We start from the raw sequence: 27,211 nt of genomic DNA on the forward strand, positions 1-27,211 counted from the left end.
CCTCTTTTCATTCATTTATCTCTCTTCCAAGATTGTGTCTAGGGGATCACTTCTGGCCGCCTTCCACTTTCTTCTTGCATCCTGATATGTCTCATTTTTTTTCCTAATGTAAACACAGTAAGTATTCATTGATAGTGAACTGGATATCAAATGTTTTTTTGTGAGACTTGGAGAACTAGAAGCATAAGGAATAGGTAGAAACTGCAGGATCTGTAGTCCAAGCCCCGCCCATGGCGCCGTCAGGACGGTGCTGGAACTGTGGGTGCGCGTGGCAGTTCCACGTCAGCCATGTGCACAGAGAACGAGAAGAAAAGTGTGACCAGTTCACACAACAGCTTGTCATTACCATGGATTCATGTATACATTTACTGCAAAATTACAAATCGTCTTTAGAATAGTTTGACGTTTTCACCAATCCAAGGATGACAACTCATTTTGTTTCAATTTTGCTAGTGCCCTGGTGAAAGGATGCCGCTGTCTGGAAATTGACTGTTGGGACGGGTCAAAAAATGAGCCTGTGGTGTACCATGGCTACACGCTCACCAGCAAGCTCCTGTTTAAAACTGTTATCCAAGCGATACACAAATATGCATTCATAGTACGTGCATGTTTTTATTAACTTATAGTTATTTAAACATAGCTTAAGTGTTTCAAAATCCCATGATCTTTGCCCTTAGTTTAGATTAGTGATATTTTAAATTGTGGGTTACGATCCATTAGTAGGCAGTGAAATTCATGCAGTATATAGTTAACAATAAATTAATAAAAGTTAATCTCAGGTTATATGTACATGTTTCATGGAACTTTTTGTTTATAAAATATATATAATGTGGATGTTTATTGCATCATAATATATGTTTATTAATGTGAATATGGTAAAAAATGCAAAAAACTTTTATATAACAGTAGGTCTATATAATAGTAAATATTTTACCACTATTCAACTATTTTACTTTCAAGAAACAAAAATAAAATGTGTCAAGAATGTATTATCTCAATTGTTAACATTGTTTAATGATTATGGGGCAGTTATTTATATAGCAAACATGTTTAGAAGTTTATTTTGGATTTTAAAATTACTATTCAACTATTGAAGTGACAGATTTAGAGATTTAGTCTTTCTGAGCTTCTAAAGCCAGCTTACAAATCCTACTCTACAAATTGAGCAGGTTTTAACAGCCATTCAATTTTGAGCAATACTTGGTCCCATTTACACACTTGGTTAAGTAAGCACTTTTGGATATTTTAAATTGTTTTAGTTAAGTTAGTATATTTGATTTCTTTCTTAAGTACTTCATTGTAGTGAACTTGAAGAGATTTAACATAATCTTACTGAATACTTAATGTTTATTTAATAACACATATGTATAAATTAAACTTATGAATTTAATAAACTTAGAGTTCTCCTTAATAGATCAGTATGTTATCTGTAAATATAAACATAACTGAAAATCACAAATTTAAATCAAATTTATTATAAAGAGTATAAAATACTAAATATTCACAAAATATGAAATTTCTATCTTAACTTAAAACATTAATATATGTAATTGATTCTCTTAAGCATATAATTTCTAATGATTCTAAATTTATATCTTTACCTAAACTCACCCCTGACCTCTACACCAATACAGAAAATTACAGACATTTTACTTGTGTGTTTAATAGGCATATGTAATATTATGTGTCCAGAATTGAGCTCCAGATGTTACTCTTTCTGCCAGTGCTACTCTTTCTGTGGTCTTCCCATGTTCACCGGAACCTCTATGTGTTCAAGCCTAAAATAAGTCGTGGTTGTCAACTTTAACCCTCCCCTCCTTTTCTTCAACCTCTTAATAAGTTCTGTAGCAAATCCTCTTGGCTCTGCTTTCAGAATTTATACTGACTTTAACCTCTTTTCATTCTCACCGTCACTGTCCTGGTCAGCCACTGTCACCTCTCGCATGGATTGTTGCGATGGCTTCTTATCCAATGGTCCTGCTTCTCTTTCTCTTCCCTACAGTCTCATCTCAATGTATCATCCAGAGTGACTTTTTGGTACATCAGGTCATGTCATTCCCCTTCTCAAAACTTTCAGTCCCACTCATAATAACGCTAAAATCCAAACTGTGACTCCCCAAACATTACGTCCCCTGTTTTCTCTCACCTCTCTGATCTTTTCTCCTTTCTCCCTTGTGTGCTTGTCTGTTCTGGCCTCCTTACTCTTTTTCAGACACATTTCAAAGCCTTTGCACTTGCAATATTAACCCTTAATCTGAAATACTTTTTCCAAATATTTGTATAGCAAACTCTCTCACTTCATCCAGGGCAGGTGACCAAGGAAATAAAAGGAAATAGAGACAATTTTAAAATTCAAAGGCTTTGCAAGGATGGGCACCCCTATCCTAAAGAGAAAGAGACAGAATGAAAAAAAGGCTTTGAGCAACAAACAGCCAATGAGCATTCTCAATTGAACAGGGTAGCAGTTTTGCAGCAAAGATTGGATTGAAGGTTGAACTTTCTACCATTAACTTGGGAAAGATAGAGCAATGAAAGACAAGGGACTTGGTAACTGTAATGGGGAAAGACCTTTGGGTATAGGTATTGGCACATGTAACTCTCTAGAAGCAAACATATAAGAAAACTAAGTTTTTAAGGTAATTATATTGCCAAAAACAAAACAAAACACAAGTCCGACACTTAGGTGAGCCTTAAAACAATCCTGGGTCAAGAAGTGAGCTGCAAGCAGAGCAAACTCCTTAACACTTCTTTAGATGTGGCCAAGGATGATAAAAGACAAGAGGACCTTTCCAGGAGCTGGAGAGAAGGAACACCACAGAAGCCAAAAAAATGAGCTCTCCCCATTGAGTAAGTCAGGGCTTAATTACGAAAGTCATCAGATAGGCCATCGCTTTGCCTAGTCTCAAAATCACTTTTTTTTTGGAGAAAAAATTTGACATGCTCTCTTATTATTAACTGAGTCTATATATATGTATGTGTATGTGGGCATATATAAGAAGGCATATTCTAGAAGGCTGAATATGGGCCCTTGAAGAACCATGGTTCTCATTCCTGGAACCTTTAAATGTCACTCCATTTGGAAAAAGGGTCTTTGCTGATATGATGACATTAAAAATTTGAGACAAAGAGATTTTTTTTAAATCCCAGGTTGTCTGTGTGGGCCCTAAATGCCATCACATATATCCTGTAAGAGGGAGAGAGAGGGAGATTCCAGGCACACAGAGGAGGAGGCAGTGTGAATGAGGGGCAGAAATTGGAGCCATATGGCCATAAGCCAAGGAATGTTGGCAACCACCAGAAGCTGAAAGAGACAGTGAACAGATCTGCCCTAGAGCCTGCTGAAGTAATTTTTAGCCAGTGAAACTGATTCTAAATTTTTGGCCTCCAATATAGTGAGGGAATAAAGTTCTATTGTTCCAAGCAACCGAGTTTACAGTAATTTGTTACAGTAGCCACAAGAAACTAAAATACTCATACATTAAAAAAATATATAATATTGTATCCCCTATTCAAATGTCTAGGATGATGCAGTAGACTTCTGTAATTCCCTGGCTTGTTTATAAGTCGGTCAATTTGTGTCCTGGTGATTATATAAGGAAACAGAATAATTGTGAGTAAGATCCAAAAATGAGTGTTGTTCTGTATTTTGTAGGGAATATCAAATTTACAGTGGTAAGAAAGGGCAGAAAATACTTTGTAGGGTCATCCTTATTTAATATATCCTTTGTATTATTAAAAACTGAATATATCTTTATTTTTGATTTTAATTATAAAGCAATGAGTTTTGATTTTAGAATTTAAAACTGAAAAAGTGGAAAATTAACATTTTTCTTATCAGTGTTGAAGTGTTTTACTCACATTTAAAAACATCTAAATAAACACATATATATGTACTTTGAAAAATAAAAATCTAGAATCATTCTTTGGCAACTTGCTTTTCTTCCTAAGACTCTGCTATAGACCAATTTCAATAGCAGTATATATAAGGGTACCTCCTTCTTAACAGATCTACAGCGTTCCTTAGTTTAAGTGGATATGCCATAATTTATTTAAATAAGTACTCACTGCTGGGTGCTTCAGTTGTTTCTTATACTTCTAGTGCAAATACTAATAATTTTCCTTTTTATATAATTTAATGTTTCCTGTTTGGTCAAACTCAAAAGTGTTTTCAGTTTAAAGAACATTGAATTATTTTGCAAAGGTACATTAAAGGTAAGTATTGAAATAGATTCAGTGCTTCTATTAATTGTATTAAAGTTATTGAGGAGTTCTGAGAAGTAACTGGAGTAATGGTTAATTTTTTAGACATCCGAATACCCAGTGGTGCTCTCTTTAGAAAATCACTGCTCCCCGTCCCAACAAGAGGTGATGGCAGACAATTTGCAGTCTATTTTGGGAGATGCCTTGCTTTCTGATGTACTTGATGATTATCCACATGAACTACCTTCCCCAGAGGTAACATTTTGTCTGAGACGCTCCAGTTATGAACAAAAGAAAGTGTATGTCACTATTATATTGGCTCGTGGCACTGGACTAGAGATCAATGAAAATGCTTAGATTTGATCACTTAAAGAGATATTTTTGCAATGTATTGCTTAGAAAATGTTTCTATGAACATTTAAGTGAATATACTTTGAAAAAGGGAATATATAGAGATATATGTAAAATCCCACATTTTTTATTGTGTGTCATCCCCATGAGTCCAAAATTTCAGGTCAGTTAACATTAGGCCACAGGAACTTAGTATGTTTTATAGGCAACGGTCTAAGAAAGAGGCGAAGATCTGTCAAGTAGGGTCCAGACCCAATACCTCAGCACCTGGGTGGCAGGTTCCCTCCTATATTTAATCTGCTCTTTTCCATTTAACTGTCTCTATGGGCCACTTTCCAACTTCATTTGAGAATATTCAAGTATTTGGTTTAAAAAAATCACCCACCCACCCTCAGGATTTCAGTTTGCTCTCTAGCTATCTCTTTATTTTGTTATTTCTTGTATCAACCCAAATTTCCATTTCCTCATCTCACAACCTACCTAATCAGGCCTCCTCTTCCACCTGCATCACAGTAAATATCTCATGTGGTCACCAAAGACTTTCCTAATGATAAATTCTAATCAACCTCCTTCAGCCTTCATCTGACTTGTTCCCTTGACATCATTCAGCTGTGGATGCCTCCTTCCTTTCCTTAAACACTTTCTTCTGTAACACCACATTCTTGAGGATTTCCTCACTTCTCTCTGGCCCTTCTTTTTACTTTTCTCTCTTAATTCCAATTTTTATCAGGTGATAAATTAACTTTTTTTTTTGCATGATTGTGTTGTCCAAAAACAAATAGTATAGTTTTGACGTTATCATTTTGATACAGAACAGTAAGTATTATGATATTTGAATATTCCTTTTTATAGTTTTCCTTATTTAAATGAGTGAAAAATTTAATGATGAAAGTGTCTATCAGAGCATTTATAGAGGTATGGAAAATGATGAAGCTCTTATGTGTCTTATTAGTGCGAGTTAATGGAAAATATGATGAAACACTTTCCAATGACTGTTATAAATGCAAACTTATCTGTAAATGTGTAATAGTATCTGTCTTTTAAATTGTTTCTGTAGGCATTAAAATTCAAAATATTAGTTAGAAACAAGAAAATAGGAACCTTAATGGAGACCCATGCAAGGAAAGGTTCTGATAAGCACGGTCAGGTAGCGGAATATGAAGAATATGAAGAGATAGATCAAGAGGAGGAAGACGACAAAGACAAATCATCAGAGTCGTTGGATACTTCAAAAGACAGTCAAGAAAAGGAAACGCAGTCCAGGAGCATAGTTAAATTGCCACTCTTCAGGAAAAAGAAGGTGAGATTATTGTTTGAGAAAATCTTACAAATGATTGAAAAGCTGTCTTATTTTCTTATTGGTAGAGAATTAAAAATTTGGGGGGAGGGAAAAATCTCCTTCTTATAGAAACTATAGTCTGCCATTTAAAGTATTTTGGAAAAAATTAGCAGTGTAAATTGTTTTTTAAACTAATCTCTTTTCCTGTTTGTTTTTATATTTTTGGTATAAGGTGATAAATATTATGTGTTCTGATGTGCTAGGTAGGCATTGTGCAGCGTATGAAAGATACAAACAACGTAATGTCTCTGCTGTTAAAGAGATTATATTGTCAGAGACAAGAAAATCATTGTTTTTTAAAATTTAATCTTTATTGTGTTTTTTCCATTTCCATTTAGTCCCCTCCTCCCCACAATCACTGAAAATCATTGTTTATAAAATATAGTATTATAAGTATACATATTAATATCACATAAGAAGGTATATCAGGTGGCAAGTGACATAAAACTAGTTGTTTTAAGTAAAATTAATTAATTTTTGGCCCAATTAATTAATTGACCTCCATAAACAAAAAGATTAAAAACAAGGATTCAGCTTTCAGGTGCGATTTGGTATAGGATTTCAAGCAAAATCCACAGAACTTAATTTTTTTCTTAAACTTTAGCCTCCTTTTATATTGGTGCAAGACTTTGCTTTCAGGTTCAAATCCAGTGGAAAGCCTGTCTGTTTCTCAGTTGACCAAGCAAATTCTTCTTGTACATTGGCTATGACCCAGTTACATACACATCCCTGAACCAATTGCTATTGAAATAAGAAGGCAAAGCTTTGATTAGTCAGGTCCAATTCATGTTACATACACACATAGACTGAGCATGAGCAAGAAATGTTCTCACTAAACAAAACTTGGGAAGGGGCTAGCAGGAGTGTAGAGAATATAGACGCACGGCTGCACAAGAGCCAATGTACAACATACAATAGAAGGTATCCCAAAATGTTAGATCATCCTGAAAATATGACCTTTTCATGACTAAAAAAAATTCTTAAACTTGTAAAATGTAGGAGAGCAAGGTGGGGTCTTTGAGAAAAAGGAAATAAAAAATATTGCCATCCTTAATACTTGTTATATGAGTTGGGATTTTAGGTTTGGGCTGTTTCATATTAACATTAAATATTACTGTCAAAAAATAATCACATTGATCTAATCCAAATATCTTTTGGGGAGGTAATATTATAAAAAGGCCAAAATCATTGATTTGAGAGCATTTTTTTCTTTGTTGGAAGAAACATTTTCAAAATATTAGCGCAAAAATGTGAAATTACTGTATTGTATTCTTACACCGTGAAGGTAAAAGTGGCTATGGCCCTGTCTGATCTTGTCATTTACACTAAAGCTGAGAAGTTCAGAAACTTTCACCATTCAAGACAGTATCAACAATTTAATGAAAGCAATTCTATTGGAGAGTCAACAGCTCGAAAACTTTCCAAGTTGAAAGGTAAATTCTTATGATTCAAACAGTTAAAGTGTTTAAATGTCATATTCACTGCTAAGGTGTCAAGATGGGTCAGTGATATTTATGAAAAGTACATTCTCATAAAATTTCAACATATTTAACATAATTTAAAAAAGGTTATGTGCCTAAGGTTACATTAAGTTTTATTTCACGGAACTCAACCAATAATCAACCTCTTTAAATCATGGAATTTGGACTGAGAATGTCTAGTATGGACCTTTCGGTGGGTGGGGCTGTGGTGGGTAATTTATATGGCAGAGCAGAGAGTGACAAGGCTGCACAGAAAGGCAGAGCCAAGTTCCAAGTAACTTGAACTTTGGCCCTGGACCAAGAATGAATGGAGAAGAGTGAAGTGTCAGGAGTTACAGGATCCCCAGTGTGTCTGAATGATGCCTCCGCGGCAACATAAGGATGAGACTGCCCGCAGGGAAGAGATGGTAAGGTTTTAGGCAGTGCGAGTGGAGCCAGGGGCGCTCTGTGGACTCCGCAGGCATCTATGAGGTGGAGATAAGATGGAGGCTGTATGTTTGAGGCGAAGACAAGAGAGGAAATCGCACCTAGCCCAGCCAGACCACCACCAGAGTGTGCATTGTGCTCTGCAGTCATCTGGTGTAGAGGGACATTTGTCTCTGCATCTTCTTTTGTCTGTCTTCAGATTCTAAATCCCAGGTGGGTTATTCTTCTTGGTAGGGGTTAAGATGCAACAAAGCCTGAGAAAGAGCATGGGAAGCAGACCCTGCCTTCTTCTCGGACTTACACAGTGGGGAATATCCTCACCTTAAAAAGGGATGGGTCATTATCAGGAGTCAGGTGACTCTCCAAATCCCTCTGAGAAACTGCAATCTGCCATCTTGTGTAAAAACAACATGGCATGAAAATCAGCATCTGCCATGGACTTGATAAAAGCTGTTGGCTGTTTGGAAGTGCAGATTCTGAAATATTTGTCAGTTAACCTCATTTAGCGGGCCACTGGTACCCAAGGGTTTGGAGATATACTTTCACTTATGTCCCTACACTGTCTATTAGAGAGACCCTGGATATTCCAGGGCCCTTTTTGTTTTTGTTTTTAAACTGCAGTTTGTGAACAAAAATGAATTCAGTAAGAAAAGACCACAGTTAAAATAATACAATGTAATGTAATAGAATAAAATACAGTATATTGCGTGCAGTAAGAATAAGTATTGTTTTCTTTATGGTCTATGTTGTGTGTGTTGGGTTGTGATATAAAATATATTTTTTGCTGTGAAGTCTTGTCAGCAGAGTTGGAATTTGAATGACCTACCTTACTAGTCTCCGTCCTTTAAACTACTGAGTAATTCCTGCTGTTGTTCATGGGGATGGGACCTTCAGGTGCAGCAAAAATAGTGGTATTCCCTCACTTTCATTACACAAGCAATTTCCCAAACTCTGAAAAGGGACCAGGTAATTCTGAGTAGAGTTGTAAACTATAGGAGCACCACCTCTTTGGAAAGAGTATAGGATATTTTTCTTGAACCCAAAGTCGATAGTAGATAATTAACAATGTGGTCAAAGTTGTACTGTTAAAAAACATTAGGTTTATAATATGGAAAAATAAACAACTTTTCATACATATAAATATTTTTAGTCATTAAAATGATATAGTAGGTGAATATTGTCCAAATGAAATTATTTTCACCTTATTTTAGGAAGAAAAAAAATGGACGTTCATGAAAGGGAATACACAATATGATTCAGTTAGACTAAGTTATGCACATATGACAAAAGAATGGAAAGATTTATACAAAGAGGTTATCAGTCATTATTAATTGAGTGAAGAGATTATATGTGGTTTTATTTATTTTTTAAATTCAATTTTCTCATTATGTAGAATGAACATAAATCACATTTGTAATAACACAGCCTGTTTTAATTTCTAAAGGTTGACCTCAAAAGTAATGAAACCATATTATGTTACGATTTCTTAGTGGTTATTCATATTTACCACCTTGCAGATGGTAAAAATTAAGACCCAGAGGAGTATATGCTTTACCTAGAGATGAACATCCCATTTAGAACTGGATGGGAGATTATGGGACTAGGATACACATGATGCATTCATACATGAGTAGCTTCAAAATATGCTTTGTCTCAGGAGTGCATACCTTCTAAAAACAAGAGCTGATTGTAATTAATATTTACTTCAGTAGCTAATTTTTTCCTTGATAATGCCTCCTAAAGAATAGCATTCAGGATGAGAGTGGCAATGATTCTGCTCTAGTTTGATTAGCAAGTATAGCGGGCCATAGGCATCGACCATTTATCCCACGACTTGTCACCCTGTTAGCAGGAGTGGTTGAGAGAACGGGATCTGCCTGGTGAAAGAACAGAAACCTTGGAGAAACATAAATATGTGTTTAAAAATTTGAGGGGATGTCCAGTGGTAACAAGTGTAAATTAGTTTAGCATCTTAAGTGGTTTAGATAAATATATAAAAACAGAAACTTATAAAGAATGCATGGTTGAAACAAAGAATATATATAGAAACTCAAATAGACTGCATAGTAGATCCTAGCTCAGTAAGACAAACATTTGAAACAATGAGAAGTATTGGGAGGCAGCATGTTCTCTTTCAATGGAAAGGTGCAGACAAAGAGTGAGTGAATAAAGGGATTTGGGGGAAGATATCGTGGTGGTCAGAGTGGGTGGTGGAACTATGTAACTTTAAGGTCCATTTCAACTCTGATAATTGATTAAATATTCAACTGAGTTAATTTCATGACACCATGTAGCCTTATATGACTTATATGTGCTCCTGTCCTAATGTAAAAACCAAAGAAAAGGCAAAATGTGGAATACTACAACTTGTATTTTTAAAAAATCGATGTATTTTATTTTGGAATTTTATATATCTTTATGTCAAAATAAAATTAATTTGAATGAAAAAACCCCTGAAGTATGTTATCTAATCATTCTTCTCAAGTGAATGATTAGTGTGCATTCAATTGTGTAATAAATTATTATTACCTTCTCAATGACAGTGAATTGCACTGTCAAACATAAAGGCATGGCTATGTTTTGATTTACATGAATTACTAAGACAATACACATACAAATTGTTGAAACTATTGTAGAGTTATGTAATATATCTAAAGTAGTTTATTGAATTTATTTGAAAATTTTCACAATGATTTTTAATAATTTATTTTTTAGCCAATGATTTTATTCTTCACACCAGCAAGTTTATTACCAGAATATATCCCAAAGCAACAAGAGCAGACTCTTCTAACTTTAATCCTCAACAATTTTGGAATGTAGGTTGTCAAATGGGTATGTTATATAGGATATTGAGTTTTTTGCAAAGATAAGATAAAATGAATTTTACAAATTAATGAGAGATTCTTGAAAAGAGCTTCTTATGAAGATTTTTTTTGGGGGGCCCCTGGGTGTTTTTCAGTCAGGCAATAATGATGAATCATTGGCTTCAAGAGCTGAAGTGATCCCTAAACATGTTGGAGGGGGTGAATTGAGGTGAAAGTTGGGGGCATGGAATAAATGTGTAAAGGGTTAACATGGGAAGTGTAAGAAAGGGAAAAAGGAACCCAAAATTTATGTAGGAGGAGAGTGAAGGTCAAGTCCTTTGCTTGGAAGATTTGCTGAGGGCCTCTTCAAATTGAGTAATCTCTACCTTTTACACTTTACACCAACTTTTGCGTTCATAGTTGAAAAGTTATAAGATTACATAGCTTTGTTATTTGACCTTACCAGAGTCTTCCTGTTCCAAATTGGTCAGCTATTATAGCACTGGCACCAAGCATTCAGAGAGCACCTGATTTAACCCTTCCACTGCTGGATTGTGGCAAGGCCTGTAGGTTCGCAGACAGGGGCAGAGTAAGGTCAGGATGGTGATGGTGGGGTGTAGGGGATGAATGGGGGTCATGCATGTAGTGGCTATTTACCAGCTTATATGGATATATTTCTAGATTTTAAAAACATTATTGCTCTGCCTCTTTCTCACTTTCTCAAGTGGTAACAGTATTTCTTTGGGCCTGAAAGTTTGTGATATAGTTGGTATCTTCCTTTGCTACATTTAATGTACTAATTTTCTTTATTCTCATATTTACTGGGTGTTATCTGATATGTACATTGGTATTCTTTTTTTAAATTCTATTTTATTCTTGTTTATCCTATTACAGTTGTCCCAAGTTTTCCCCCTTTGCCCTCCTTTGTCCTGCTCCATCCCCCACTCCCATAGTCCATCCCCACACCATTGTCCATGTCCATGGGTCACTCATACATGTTCTTACTACTCCATTCCCCTTCTTTCCACCCTTCCCCCTACCAGTCTATTCCCTGGCAGCTGTCAGTCCATTCCCTGTTTCCATGTCTCTGGTTCTGTTTTGCACATTAGTTTATTTTGTTCATTAGATTCCTCTTATAAGTGATATCATATGGTATTTGTCTTTCACTGACTGGCTTATTTCCCTTAGCATAATAGTCTCCAGTTCCATCCATGCTATTGCAAAGGGTATGAACTCCTTCTTTCTTTCTCTTGCATAGATTTCCATTGTGTAGATGAACCACAGTTTTTTAATCTATTCTTCTACTGGTGGGCACTTAGGCTGCTTCCAATACTTGGTTATTGTAAATAGTGCTGTTATAAACATTGGGGTGCATAGGTTCTTTTGAATTGGTATTTGAATTGGTATTTCAGGATTCTTGACTATATTCCCAGCAGCAGTTGATGGGTCACAAGGCAGCTCCATTTTTAATATTTTGAGGAGATTCTGTTACAGAGCAGAGGGAGGGGGTGGTTCCTTCACGATAAATTATTACAGAAAGGATTCCCCCTTTCTGTCTCTGGAGGTTCCTTCCCCCATGCCCACCTGCTAGGTTCGCAATGCCCGCCGCCAGAGGAAAGACATCTCTCAATGCCAGAGACTGCTGAAAAGGAAAGGAATTGTTTACTTAAAAGTTACACAAACTTAGAATAATGACCTAATGTCTTCAATAAGATACTAAAGTCCTCCAGAATACCCACAGATGCACAGTCCTTCCCTCTCCCTGTGCCCAGTCCGGGGTACCGTGTCTCAGGAAAAGAAGTAGAAGTCCGTGATTCAGGCTCCCGGCACCATCAGCTGTGTGGCTGCTGCAATCTCCAGTTAATCCAAAACCATGGGGCACCTTCTCATGGCCCACCAGCAAGAGTCCTTTCTCCCCTTTTCTATGGCTGCAAAGTCTCTCCTGCTGCCTAAGCCGCGTGGCAAGAAGAAGCACTCCAAAACCTCGTGGTCCTCTTTACTCTCCTTCAGAACCGCGTGGTCCTTTCCCCATTTACTTTGGAGCCGCGTGGTCTCCTCCTTCTCCCCCAAAACCTTGTGGTCCTCTCCATTTACTTTGGAGCCGCGTGGTCTCTTTTTTTTTCTATATACTTTGGAGCTGCGTGGTTTCTTCTTACTATGGCTGCCGGGCCTAGGTTTAAATCCCAGTGCCCATCTTCCTTTGCAGCCCCATTTCTGACTCCTCCTACAGTCAGTTACACCTGCCAGCATCCCCGTATTCTTCCAGCTTTACTGGGCTGCCATAGTAAGTCTGGGCAGGTGTGGCCCCCTGGCATGGAGCCAATCATCTCCAAGCTCTCACGCAGGCCCTGTAACCAGGGGGAGTTGCTTCCCAGTCCCACCTTGGGTGGAAGTCACTCCCATCTCCCTGGCTCAAAGCAGGGCCACAGCTATTTAACATATCCATGAAACCAGTTAAAGGTTATAGATATGTTAAATGACCATGCCAGGGGTTAGCTGCAAAGCTCTTGCTACCCAAAACAGCTCTAAATAGCCCTGTTCCATGTGTCCCATCCCCCCTTGGCTCAGGCCTGTGGGGGTGAAGACATCCTACATACATTTCTCTAATATTTCCTGGACACCCCGAGTCCTGGACCCCATTACAAATCCCTTCTTGGGGCCCTCGTCTTGGCTGCACCCTGCTTCAATTCCACTCTGTTTTCCACAGTGGCTGCACCTGTCTGCATTCCCACTAACAGTGCACAAAGGTTCTCTTTTCTCCACAACTCTCCAACACTTGTTGTTTGTTGATTTATTAAAGATAGCCATTCTCACAGGCATGAGGTGATATCTCAATGTGGTTTTAATTTACATCTCTCTGATGGCTAGTGATGTGAGCATTTTTTTCGTATGTCTCTGGGCCCTCTGTATGTCTTCCTTGGAGAAGTGTCTAATCAGACCTATTGTCCATTTTTGATTGGATTGTTTGACTTCCTGGTGTTGAGTTGTGTGAGTTCTTTACATGGTTTGGAGAGTAAACCCTTGTCCAAGGTAGCATGACAAATATGTTCTCCCATACAGTCAGTTCCCTTTTCATTTAGCTGTGCAGAAGCTTTTTAATTCGATTAAACATAGTCCAACATTGCTATTCTTAATTTATACTGTATGCCATTTTGTTTCTTTGACACAAAACTATAAAAGAATTTACAGATTAAACTTTGAAACTCACCATCATATGTTAATATAGGCAGGGCAGGAGGAAATGTTTATAAATCATGGCTTATTTGACTAATGCGACTTTTAACATGTTTGAGGACGTGTAACCCATGGTTAGGTTTCAGTATATCTATTAACTTGTTTCTTTAGCTATTCTCATAGTCCCTGACAATATCACAATACTTTTTTTCTCACAGTGGCCTTAAATTTCCAGACCCCTGGTCTGCCAATGGACATTCACAATGGGAAATTTTTGGATAATGGTAATTCTGGATATATTTTGAAACCACAATTTCTAAGAGATGCTGAGGCAGACTTTAATCCAAGTAAAACACCAGAAGATAGCAATCCAGTTACACTTATGATAAGGGTAAGGTTAACAACTTTTTCTTTTCCTTCTTTGGTTATTATATGTTAGGTAGTATACATTAATATTTTGAGTTCCATTGATTTCCTTTAATGCTTTTTAAGTTTCTGTTGATCTTTTTAGGTATTATATAGGTGACTGGTTTTAGGTATTATAAAGGTGACTGGTATTAGGTGACTGGTATGGAAGGTTTAGCATCCTTCCATAGCTGAAAAAATGTCTTTCTGTTCACTTTTTGCATGAATGATTTCCAGCCTGTGAATAGAAATATTGAGGCTAAAACTTTCTAGTCTCTGAAGTTTGTTTATATTATTCCATTGTCTTTAGGCATTTAATATTGATTGTGATGGAGAAGTCTGCAGTCAGCCCACTCATTATCTTGTGGATATGCTGTTTTTTCCTTCCTTATCTTTAGGAAGTTTTACTAGGCAATTCTGGGAGCTATTTACTTTTCATTTATCTCAGCATTGGATTTTTGCAGTTCACAACTTTCCCCCCTTATGTCTCTGAATATTCCTGATTACTTAGAAACTAAAAAAAGTATTCACAGGCTTTCCTTGAGAGTCTTCTCTTCCTGTTTACTAATTCATGTCAACTTTATCACTTCCCTGTTCCCTTTGCATTTGCTTTTCCTCTGTATTTGATTTTATTTATGCAGGTGATTCTAATGTAGATGTGAATTTCTCACCTGCATTATTAGTTTCCCCCCCAAGCTTTATGTACCTCCTATTGCTTGTTTTATACTTCTACACAGCACTCTTCCCCATCTACTGTCTTTTTATCCTATTTCTCATCTTTTGTTTTCTTACATCCCATGTAATTTCATAGAGAGCAAATGCAGTTTTCTAAAATGTGTTGTTTTCCATAAAGACTTTTCAAAAACTTTCTTATTCTTCTACAACATGTTATTTTGTTTCCTTTATAAAAATATCACCAAATATTGAAAATTCCAAGCTTTCTGTCTCCACTTAATTATAAGCAATTCTATTTTAGATAGTATCTATACCTGTTGTTTGCAAATAAATTGGGTGAGTGTGGTCTTTTTGGTCCCTCTTTCTATTTAAGTAGCTGTTTGCAGAATCATACTAATCATCTCAGATTCTATTCTGGAATTCTGGTATTTATACTGCTGTCCACGGTCGATTTTATTGTGTCTCACGTTATGACCGAGTGTAGCTCTCTGTACGCCCTGCTACTGTTACCTGATGTCAGGGGACAGCAAACACTAGACCCTGCAGACTTCTCCCACACTTCCCACCTCAGCTCCTTCTTTTAGTGCTGTAAAGTTACAGGATTTGGGGGACCCTTTTCATCCCCTTCAGGCCCTACTCATTTTGTTTCAGCTGAGAAGTTTAAGAGCTGTTTTCCAGAGATTAATGTGGGACAAGAGTACAGCAGAGATGAATGGGACAAAAATTATTCTGGCCTCCACAGGAAATGGTGCCGGTAAAATACGTAGCCAACTTTTCTCCTGGTTGTTAAGGATTTTGTGACTCTAAAATAGAGGCATCTAGTGGGTAGGTAGAAATTGCCTATAGCACTGGATACAGCCTGAAATCAATTAGCTGGCACTCCTAGAATATGGCGAAGTATTTTACATTAAGTTGACTTTACAATGTAATTATAATTTTGGTAACTTTTTGTAGTTTTAATACAAAATTTAAAAGGTTAATAAACTTTTCTTTTTGATTATTATGTAAGCTGAGTAGTATACATTAATATTTGAGTTCTACTGAGTGCCCTTAATACTTTTTAAGTTTTTGTTAATCTTAGGTAGTATAGGTGGATGCTATTTAGCATCCTTCCATGTGTGAAAAAAGTCTTTCTGTTGTCTTTTTGCATGAATGAAAAAAATGCAAAAAGTTGCATAGCTCTGGTTGTTTTAAGCAATAGTTTATTTGTTCTAGTTGTTCTCATGAGAAGAAGGCATGAATCAGCCACCCTTTAAGATCTCCCACTGCTGGGCCTCTGGAACTCTTCTGCATCCTTTTTTCTTTACCTCCTAAGCAATTCTTTCTCACTCTCATTTGTGGGTTCCCCTCTGTCTCTATTTCCACTAAAATATTTATGTCGCCTAGCACTTTTTCTTAATTCTCTTTCCAAACTTGATATTCTCCTTGTGTCTTTTTATATACATTGATGGTTTCAACCACCAACAATGCTCAAATCTTTAACCTGGATTCATTTTGGGATTATAAAAATATATTTTAATAGAATACCCAGCATCCCTACCTATTTAATCACTGTTCTGTCAAACTTAAAATATTAAAGCCTGAACATTCCTTTCTAGTTGAATATACTTTATTTAAATCTCAATGAATGAAGTGTCATTCCTTGACTCAGCTCAGGTTAAAAAATGGGGAGGCATTCTTCTCGTCCACATCTACCTCACTTCTCATGTCCAATCCATCTCTAAACTCTACGGATCCTACTCCTAAATGTCTTCCTTCCATTCCCTTACTCTGATGTCATTTGCTGTTAGTCTTATTTTAAGAATTTGTTACCTGTCATCACATCTATTCTTTTGGCTTCCTAAGGGGTTTTCAGGTGACCTGTCTTAGACTTCCCCATCCATCTTCCACAAGTTAATCAGAGAGATTTTGCTACAATGCTAAGCTTACCAGGCCTGCATGATACTTATGTGTGTCTCCTGACTGCTTTCTTAGTAGAGTCTTGGCTTACTTCTCTAACCCCATCTCTCCCCACCGCCAGCCCTTCACTGTATTCTCTAACCATAGAGAAGACTTTTCTGTCCATGATGACACCTTCATGTATCACCATTTTCTCTGACTGAATTATTTTTCCACCTTTCAACTGCCTACTGTGTTCTGACTTGACTCATTTTATAGGACTAAGGGTCACTTTCTTGGGGGAAGCTTTTTCCTACACTTAATTGTGTTTCATTTTCATTTGGTAGTTTGCTTCTGTTTTTCCTAACGCCCTATGCATGCACAGACTAGGCACTTACCACACTGTACTATAATTGTTAATTTACTTGCACTACTTGTCATTCTCTCCCATTTGAATGAGGGTCTTTTAAGGATAAGGACTGTGTTTTGTTCGATCCTGATCCACCACAGTGCCTGACACAAAGTGCATGCTCAGTACATGTGGGTTAATTGAATGGATGATTTCTTTTTCGTGTTGAGAATAATAAAGAGAACATACATGTTCATTTACTGAGAAAGTGAAGATGGGAGGTAGTATGCACAGATGTTTACAAACTCCATCTGTTTGTATTATAAGGGGTCTCATGTAGGGGTGCGAGTAACATGGTGTGAGGCAGATGGGGTTAATGACTTTCCCAGAAAGCTGCTGCTCTAGCCATGTGGGTCTTCCCTCCTGCTTCGATCATTCTAGGGAGCTTTGCGATTACACTGTGATGTGCACAGATTCTGGAGGGCATGACTCAGGAATCAAACGAGGTAGTTTTATGAACTTTCTTATGCCCTTGATGATGTCATTCAGCATTTTTGGTTTACTCTTTGTCATCTTCAGACTAAGAGTTTTGAATTAGGCACATTATTTTCAAGCTTGACTTATAAAAGGCTAAGCACGACTATTATTAATTGCTTTGTTAAGCATTTTTCTGACACCCAGCCACTAATATGCATATGAAATGATGGATTTTGTCTGACTGGGGTTACTTATGATAATATAGACAATGGATAATAGAAAAATTGTGATTAATTATCTAAACATGTAAATTACACTATGGTAAAATGTTATCTAGGAAATTGGGATTTTTTTTCTTACCTCTAGAAGTAGTACTGATATTGCTTCTAATTTTTGCTGTATGTATACAATATAAATTTGAAAATAGTTCATGTTACCAGAATTGTTACCAGTTTGAATTACAGTAGAAGGTGATCACACCAAGGCGTTTAAGCATTTTTTAAACAATCATAACGAATGCTTTTACAATAAAAACGCATGTTGAACCATAAAGCCTGGACAATGTGGATTCTACTATAATCACATATTGGTAAAGTGGAATAATTTAGACATGTTCCTGGTACTTATCTATTGATACCTAAAGATAAAAGGGTTAAAATTTAAATTTTGCATTATTTCACACTTCTAGTTTTTTTTTTAAGGAAACTGACTTAAAAATCTGTCATTTTTTTTAGAATACTATTTTATTTTGAAATTAAATAGTGATGCAGTCTGATAGTCTGTTAAATTCTTGTTTTCAAATATTTTTGCGCAGGTGATCAGCGGTATCCAGTTGCCTCCCAGTAGTCATTCATCATCAAACAAAGCCGACACGTTAGTGATTATAGAAATTTTTGGTGTTCCGAATGATGAAATTAAACAGCAGACCCGCGTAATTAAAAAAAATGGTGAGCTCCTAATACATCTTATTGAACTTTTACCAGACATTTTGTTGGAAAGTTTATAAATTATATGTTGATAGAGTCTTGATACATATTTATTATTCATAAGGCAAAGGCTGTGCATTGTGTTCGGGACAATGAAAGTGTTACATGCAGCAAAAGCAATTTGGTAATGACTTCATGTTTTATTTACATACGTTTTCAGATTGCAGCTACAAAAAATTTATATGACGTGAAAAAGTACTACTTTTTTCACTTTTACTTTCTTTTTATGTTTCTCCAATATCACTGAATGAAGAGAGACATTTTGATGGCTGCAAAATTAGCTTCTAGTCTCTGATTATTCTGATACAGCAGTTACACATTTTTACTTCACTGTTTGAGTTATTTTAGGTAAAGGTCTGTGGCTTCTGACTCAGGCTAAGGATGTCACAGAAACCTACTCATACAATATTTGGATTCATAATTCAGTCATTTTTGCTAGAAGGGAAATGTAAATGGAATAAATGCCTCTGGTAAGATTTTCAGTGTGCCAGCATCTCATGGTATTTTTTGTAGTATAGGACTGACACTGTCATTTCTTCTCGGAGGTTGAAGTCATTAAGGAAGTTAGAAAAATAGAGGTTCCTGGGATAGACCCTTAGTCAGGATCACCTTGGAGGAAACCTTGGAACCGATCCTTGGGTCTAGAATCTTCTTTGAGCTGATATTCCCAAAGTATAGTGGACTTCACTTAAGAGTCTGGAAATATGCTCCAGGCTACATGGCACTGGAGAAAAGCAGGTGAAGTTTTAGTAGTCTTTTTCTTCTTGGGTGATGATAATTCCCTATGATGCTCACTATTTGCCTACTCCCAGCCCTGACTACTGCTCCGGCATGATGCCTAGTGCAACATGGGAAAAGAGATTTGGGAAGTTTTGCTTCTCATACTATGTTATCAATGGAAAGGACATTGGTAATGACTTAATTGGGACCCCTTAGAGTTGAAGGCACATTACAATAGCAGCATCTATGATTGGTGACTGCTAACATCAGGAAGCTTTTAGGACTCTATCTCTTGTTCTCTCTCTCCTCCTACTTGACTCTTCATTGTGAAGTGCACAGAGAACATTTCACTACTCACTGCACTTCTTGTAATAATACTGTAATATTCTTTGGGTTTTATGGGGCTATTCTTGCAGAAGTTCAATTTGGTTCCTCAAATATTACTGAGCCAATTATGTTAAAAGCCGGGTGCTAAGTATCAAGAAACTTACAATCTTGGTTTCTTAAGTGTATCATTAGGTATGTGCCAACTAACTCTATTATAAATAGTTTACAATTCAGTAAGGAAATTGAGATACAAATAAAACTTTTATGGTAATGAATTATATGTGCCTTAAGGAAAATACAAAGAATTGTAGTGATAGGGGCAAATTTGGAGATAGTTCTCGGAGAATGAGTAGAATTTTTTACAGATGTTGAGGATAAGAACATTTAAGGCAAAAGGAATAATATGAGTGCTAACCCATGGAGAGGACAAAATTCAAACATGGTGAGGAAAAAGTAAAGAAGTTCCAGATAAGTGGAACACAGGTTACTAAGAAAGATTAGTGTGAGATAAATAAGAAAGTTCTCCTGGGGTTAGCCATGAAAAATCATGAAAACCGTGGTAAGGTGTTAGAATTGTTCTTTTGTATAGGAAATGGAAAAAAAACTCAGGAATGTAACTCTGCTCTGTTAGTGTTATATCCTTGCTACTTCTGCAGATTAGGTAGAAAGGAGTCTATGAGAGGGCAATGAAAAATACAAAATAGAGTCAGGATATAATTTCACATTTAGAGGATGTAAGAGTCAAGTTATAAGGAAGGACTGTGGCATGAGAAAATGAATGGAGGGTGTAAGTAAAAAAGAGTAGCAGCAATAAAAGTTTAGCTTGCTGGACAAGAGGGATTCCACGGCAGCTTAGCTACCAGGGTGGGTGATGGTAGTGTAATGCAAAGCACGAGCATCTCGGAAGAAAACATCACATTTGGATTAGGTGAGAAAGTAATTATTTTTGGGCATGCTACAGAAAACTATATTCGTAACTATCACATTTGGTGTTCTGTTTTACTACTTTAATGACTAAAATGAGTTCCTCATAGAATATGCTTGGTTTTTGTGGATGTGTGTGTGGCAGGGGCAGAGTAGATAGATGGGAGTGAGGTAGGATGGAGGAAGTGGAATAATCAGTATGAGAATTCTGTGCAGACATTTTGCAGTGTCTATAAAGCTCTAACTCTTAAACCTGGCCCTCATGGGGTTATTTCTCTTCTTAGGACCAGGTAATACAACTATTATTTCAGTATGAGTCAATTACTTTACTATTTTCTGGGCATAGACTGCATCCTGGATTACTAACTAGTAAATGTGCACTTATGACCACAGACATACCGTAGAAAACATGGGTAATGTGTAATTAGCTTCAATTTTTTGGGTGCTGTAACTCAAAGAAAGAAAGCTATTGACATAGGGTCCAGTGGCACAGCCTCCCTTATCACCCAAGCTGCATACTTGAGGTGTGCCCTTTATGTAGGCTGAGTACACCCTTCTCTTGTAGTTGAGCCTTGACTGCTGTTGGCAGGTCAGTGGGAGGAATTTAGCCGGGCCAGTCAGCTGCAAGAACTGGATGTGACCACTGACCACCAACTTCTGTTTTCCGTGGACGATCAGCTGTGTAGGGGCAGGGTGGTGGAGTTCTGACATGGTCTGCAGCTGTCCACTGGGTGGGTGCACAGGCTCTGGAGTTTCCTGGGTAGTGCAGGTCATGGTCAGCCCCCACCTGTGTTTTGCCCTGGGACCACCCTGTCTGAGCTATAAAGCAATATGAGATGGCTGCTACTTGTTCTGGGCTTGGAAATTCCGAGGCAAAACCAAGTTGTGAATCTAGACTGGTTGCTGCTAGTGCCCAGCTTGGAGCCACTTAACAAGAGGTGTGGGGACTGAGGGCTCACTGAGGCTGGCGCTGCTTGTTTGAGAAGATTTAGAAAGCTGCGAAGCATGAATCAAGAGCAGACATTCATCTTAACTTTAACTGGAACATAATCAACAAAAGAAAAAAGCAAACAAAATATAACCAGAGACATTGAAGTTAAGAACAATCTAACAATAGCCAGGGCAGGGGGGGTGGACAGTGGGAAGAGGGGATTACAGGAACTACTATAAAGGACACATGGATAGAACCAAGTGGGAGGGTGGAGGTGGGGGAGGGAGGTGGGTTCAGCTGGGGTGGGGTGGAGGGATGGGGAGAAAAGGCATACAACTGTAACTGAATAACAATAAAAATTTAAAAAAAAAGAACAGACATTCATATGGAAAGGCAGCTTGGGTGGGCTTGTAAGTTGGGTGAGGTGGAGTCTCTGGGGATCTCTAGGGTGAGGCAAAGAGTGTTAGTCATGGTGATAGAGTATCAGATATGGCACCAGCCTGCTGGCTCTGTGGCTCTGTGAGGGGAGGGTTCAGAAAAGGGACAATGGCCTCTGCTTGCTTTTCTCTCTAGGAGAAAGTTGTCCACCAGCTCTTCCCTTGATGCCAGGTGCTTCAGTTCCTCCCTGTATGCCACTTGTGCCTTTCAAGCTGCTACCCTAGTGTTGGAGCTCAGAGGGAATAAATCTGAGTAAATCTGTATGTGGATTCTCTAAGAGGAACTGCTTGGGTCTCTAGAAGTTTATTTCATAGACTCAATCCCCACTGGTTTTTGCAGCTAGAAGTTATGGGGTCTCATCTTCCTGGCACTAAAACTTTGGGCTGGGAGGCCTGGTGTGGGGCTAGGACTCCTTGCTCCTGAGATATCCCTCCTGAATTTTTATCCACCACACATGGATGTGGGACCAGCCCATTCTACTCTCAGCCCCTCCTACCAGGTCTGGATGGATGTGGCTTCTTGAATTCTGTAGTCATCAGACTTCCATTCAACTCGATTTTTGACGGCTCTGTGTGATGGTTGTTCCGTATTTTAGTTATGATTTTGCTGTGGTTGTGGGAGGACGTGAGCCATGTTTACCTGTGCTGCCATCTTGACTGGAAATTCAACTTTGGTCTTTTAAAATTAACACTTAGTCAAACAAATGAACAAGAGCTGGCTTTTAAGCACTTATTATCTGGCTTTCAGTCCAACAACTATTCACGGAGCTCTCTGCCTATGGTAAGACCTGGTATAGAAAAATGATGTTACTTCTTCATGCTCAACTCTTTGTCAATGAAATGTGTAAACACAGCAGTCATATTGCATAGTGATTAAACATTTCTGCTCTGAACTTAGACTTCATTTGCTTGAATTCTTTACCTACCACTTAATGGTTGTATATGTGAAACCCTTAAGAATATATGTAGCATCTCTCTGGCTCAGTTTTTTCACCTGTGAATGTGGGTAGTAATAACCCTGATGATGTTCAGGAGGGGATCAAGTGTGATTATCTACCTAAAGTTCTTAGCACTGCCCAGCAATAGCGAACACCAAATAAATATTGTTATTGTCATAATTTTCTCAATAGGTGCGTTAAAAATTGAAGTGCTCTAAAACACAAGTTATTGTTATTAAAGTGAAGAAAAATTTTTGAAAAATTGATATGAATTTTTCCCTAGAAATGCAGTCTATGATTCTTTAATTCTATTCTTTTATGTTTCAGCTTTTAGTCCAAGATGGAATGAAACATTTACATTTATTATTCAGGTGCCAGAATTGGCATTGATACGTTTTGCTGTGGAAAATCAAAATTTAATAGCTGGAAATGAATTTCTTGGGCAATATACTTTGCCAGTTCTATGCATGAGCAAAGGTAATATTCCTAAAAGTAAGACAATTGACAGTTAATTATAACTTGAAATTACTAAAGCCGTACTTGTTACAAATAGCTCCATCCATGACAGCTCTATGTAAGGGAAATTTTGTGTATTGACACATTTTCTCTAAGTGGGATTACAGAAATACATTCTCATATGGAAGGTGGGATTGGAGGGCAGGATCTCTAGGGAGACTCATTAGACAAACTTGGCATGTGTGAGCATTTCTTTACCGGGATCGTAGAATTTTTGTTTCAGTTAGGAATAGCCACGGTGACCATAAACAAGAAGGATGGGAATCAAAGAGAAGGGAGAAGCGGTCTCATTCTTCCTACCTGAGAAGAGACTGAGAACCCAAGACGATCCTTTTTTCGACTCTTTTCAAGGCTGCCTGTATATTGCAGTCACCTTGTGGGTTGATTTACATTGGCCTCCCAGTTACCTCGTCTCAGAGACTTTCCTTCTCTAACACCACCTGAGACGGACCAGGGAGCAGAGTCTGGCGCAGAAGGGTGGTGGCTAATTTTGGAGGTGGAGGTGCTGCACTTTGAAGGAGGAGAAGCATGAGCTGTGTCCTCAGTGTTACTCAGTAGGAAGTCAGAATGGAAACTTAATATATCTCATTTTTTGGAAAATTAACATACAAGATGAACATAACTGTGCAATCAGAGTTTGTATGGTATGCTTAGTAAAGACATATTCTTTCGCAGTAGCACTGTAAGGGCCATGGCTGCGTCATTTATTTTTCGTGTTCTAATTAGATATGATTCCTTTCGCAGGTTACCGTCACGTTCCTTTGTTTTCCAGAACTGGTGAGAGTCTGGAGCCTGCTTCACTGTTTGTTTATGTTTGGTATGTCAGATAGCAACTAATAGTACCTGGCATATTATTACCTATATATCACAATAAAACAGCCAAAATAAATGTTCACATATTTTTTCCTTTTTAAATACATAGAGCAAAATGATTATTTACAAAACAGAACTATTGAGTAAATTCACTTGTAAATATGCAAAAGAGAGCAGTGGGAAAAAGGAAACAGATTTCAGAGGATCCTGACTCAGTGTGGCCTTCCTGTCAGCCAGTGTCGCCTGCCCGTCTGCTGCTGAGGCTGCTCTTCCGGCGGGCTTGTATAATTTTTAATCAGTAAAATGTACAATTGAAAAATGTCTGATTGTATATGTTGCCAAATACTTGGCAGTATAAAAGAAATGTGAAGTCTAAGAGTGTTTTAACTTCTAGACACCTACTACTGTATATTGTACTGGGAAAGAATTAGATTTCCAGGTATTTTGTGTCCTTTTTGTAGCTTAGAGAGCGATTAGCCCGTTTGTTCTCAGGCTAGTTCTTACATGCTGTGCTGAGGATTTGGTAGCCTGTAATTACACCGACATTTTTATGAGTGTGCATGAAATTGATTTGCATTCAAACTGTGTTCAGACTCCGTATCTATAGAAGAGATCTGCCATGTGGATTTGCATGTGTGGATCTCTGAATGGATTAGCAGTAATTCTGAATCTTACTGAACGTGCTTTGAAGGTTGTCTCTAGATCACAGATGAGGTTCCTGTGCTGTTCCCTATGCTCAGCTTATCGCTATCAGCAGGACTTCGCTTTACTAAGTTTTATGTATGGAAGATTATGGTCCCTTATTAACTGCTCTTCCCCAAACCAGGCTTATCACTTATTCTATCACACTGTGGCATGGTAGTGAGGTAAAAGCACTCTGCACAAGTTTTGACAAATTACAGGGCCCTCACAAGTATTTGTTGATTTCAAATCTGAACTTGTAACAAAAATAAAAATGACTGTTTGAGATGTACACCGATGACAGAAAAATGCAAAATAACCCATTTGTCATGTTCTACTGTTACCATACTGTATCCTTGGAATTATATATTCAAAATAAAAATGCCTCTGGGAATTCTAATATCCAAACCATATGTAGTAAGAAATTACTCATTGTGCAATTACCCAGATCTCCCTCATGAGCTCTCCACATCTAAGATCAGGGTACACTCTTCCCAGTAGAGACGCACAGCCAATTCTCAGAGGGGTGCTTCCATTTCACCAGATAATGGAAGGGTTTGTTTACATCATCTATTATTCAGCCTAACAGCAGATGGGATGTTCACTCCATCAACCCAAGGCTTTAATTTTCTCTAACCTCCTAAAGTCTTTTGAAGATATGGAACTGTATGAGACTTGAATATAGTTTTGTAGGAGAGTTTATCAATACTGCAGCAGGATAAACATTTTAAAAAATCATGTATACTAACAAGATTTGAAATAAAAGGAAATAAGAAATATTTTCTTTTTCACCTTTTTTCAGGTATCAAAACTCAACTCATTTTTTAATATTCACTCTACTTAGAAACACAATTTTGAAAGGAAACATTAGATTATTTTATTTCTTGTCCAATGATCTGTGGTTTCTTTAAACATCTCTTGTTCTTTATATGTATGCATTATTTACCATTGACTTTACCTTTAAATTGAACAGGTATAACCATCATCATCATCATCATTTTCTCACAAGAAACTTTTAACAGATACTACCCATAGAAAATCCGCAGTCGAGGAATGCTCTTACATTAGAGGAGATTCGGAACGGTGTAAGAAGCTGGTTTTGATGTGTGCTTTCTATACATAATTCACTGATAGGAAGAAGTATTTTTGAGGATTGGAAGAAAGCAGAAGAAAAGACCAAATGAACCACTGGGCTGTGGCAACAGAAGACCTTTTAACTTTTAAAGTCTCAGTTTCTCAAGGAAGTCATTATGAAATCCTGTATTAGGTTATATTCCTTGGTTGATGTTTCCATATAACTGATAAAAGAGGGACCGATTTTGCAGGATCAGGGAGGCTTTGGGGTTGCCAGGAGCTGGCCTGGCACTCAAGGTAGGCCGTGTTGTTCACCTGTTGAATATAAACAATGCCACAGAGCATCAACTCCAGACAGGGTTATGCTGTGACTGCAATGGGTCAAGAAAAAACACAAAACCATTCTATAATCATGCTTGAACACACAAAGTGTTCAAGTTGATAAAATACAAACCCTAAAAAATAGTACAGTCTCATCCCTCTTTTGGGCATCCTTGCCCAATAACTTGCATCAATGGTACACAAAAGGTTTTAACTTGACCCAGATATGACAATATGTGTTCTAATACTAGGATTAGGCAATCCTCTAAATAGATTCGGTTCTGTGAGCCTCTGTAAATGGAAGGACAGAAGATGAGTGGCGTGCTAGGCATAAGACTGCCCTTGTAGATTGTGTGGGCTTCTGAGCTAGCTAGAAACTTGAATTGCTAAATATTGCATAAACAATATTTATGGCCAAACCTCATATCCTGACAGCCATTCATTTAACCAATGAAAAACTAGTTCTAATATCCTTTATGCTAATTGACATGCTTGCTTGTGTGGTGGGTACAGGCAGGAATATTTAAAGCCCTTATAGTGACCTCCTACAGAATATGCATTCCTAATTAGACTTTTAGAATGCTAACTTCTTTCTTTGAAAGATTAATTAAAACTAATTTATGCACAGCAAACACACACAATGTACCGTGTATACAAACACATATGCATGAACATGCACACATGCTCATACATATATGTATATATTACATATTTTATTCTGAAGTTAGTAAATTATAGAAATCCAACCAAAACAAAGAATGGATTTGTGCTCGAAATTTTAGATTTGTCTATTTAGAATACCCAGATAATTATTTTTGTTCTTAGTCTTTTCCAGTGGTTCTCAAACTTCTCTGCACACTGGACTCATCTAGAACCTTTACAGTTTTTTTTTAGACATTTTCATGAAATAAACATGGCATGCTTGGGTATTATGATTTTTAAAAAGCTCTTCAGGTTATTCAAATGCAATGTTCTCTAAGTATG

At 37.3% G+C, this 27,211-nt stretch overlaps 1 protein-coding gene across 1 annotated transcript in view; it reads left to right on the forward strand.

The window, feature by feature from the left end:
* Positions 1-24,168, forward strand: part of PLCZ1 (phospholipase C zeta 1) — a 34,763-nt gene extending 10,595 nt beyond the window's left edge. Inside the window, exons 4-13 of the mRNA XM_024575917.2 lie at positions 454-598; positions 4,306-4,455; positions 5,609-5,698; positions 5,768-5,856; positions 7,172-7,323; positions 10,513-10,629; positions 13,994-14,166; positions 18,374-18,506; positions 23,150-23,299; positions 24,083-24,168. Of these exons, the coding sequence (XP_024431685.2) occupies positions 454-598; positions 4,306-4,455; positions 5,609-5,698; positions 5,768-5,856; positions 7,172-7,323; positions 10,513-10,629; positions 13,994-14,166; positions 18,374-18,506; positions 23,150-23,299; positions 24,083-24,168 (1,285 nt within the window). The remainder of the gene's footprint in view (positions 1-453; positions 599-4,305; positions 4,456-5,608; positions 5,699-5,767; positions 5,857-7,171; positions 7,324-10,512; positions 10,630-13,993; positions 14,167-18,373; positions 18,507-23,149; positions 23,300-24,082) is intronic.
* The last annotated feature ends 3,043 nt before the right edge of the window (positions 24,169-27,211 follow it).

This window comes from Desmodus rotundus, chromosome 3, assembly GCF_022682495.2.
Source record: "Desmodus rotundus isolate HL8 chromosome 3, HLdesRot8A.1, whole genome shotgun sequence".
Lineage (NCBI taxonomy): Eukaryota > Metazoa > Chordata > Mammalia > Chiroptera > Phyllostomidae > Desmodus > Desmodus rotundus.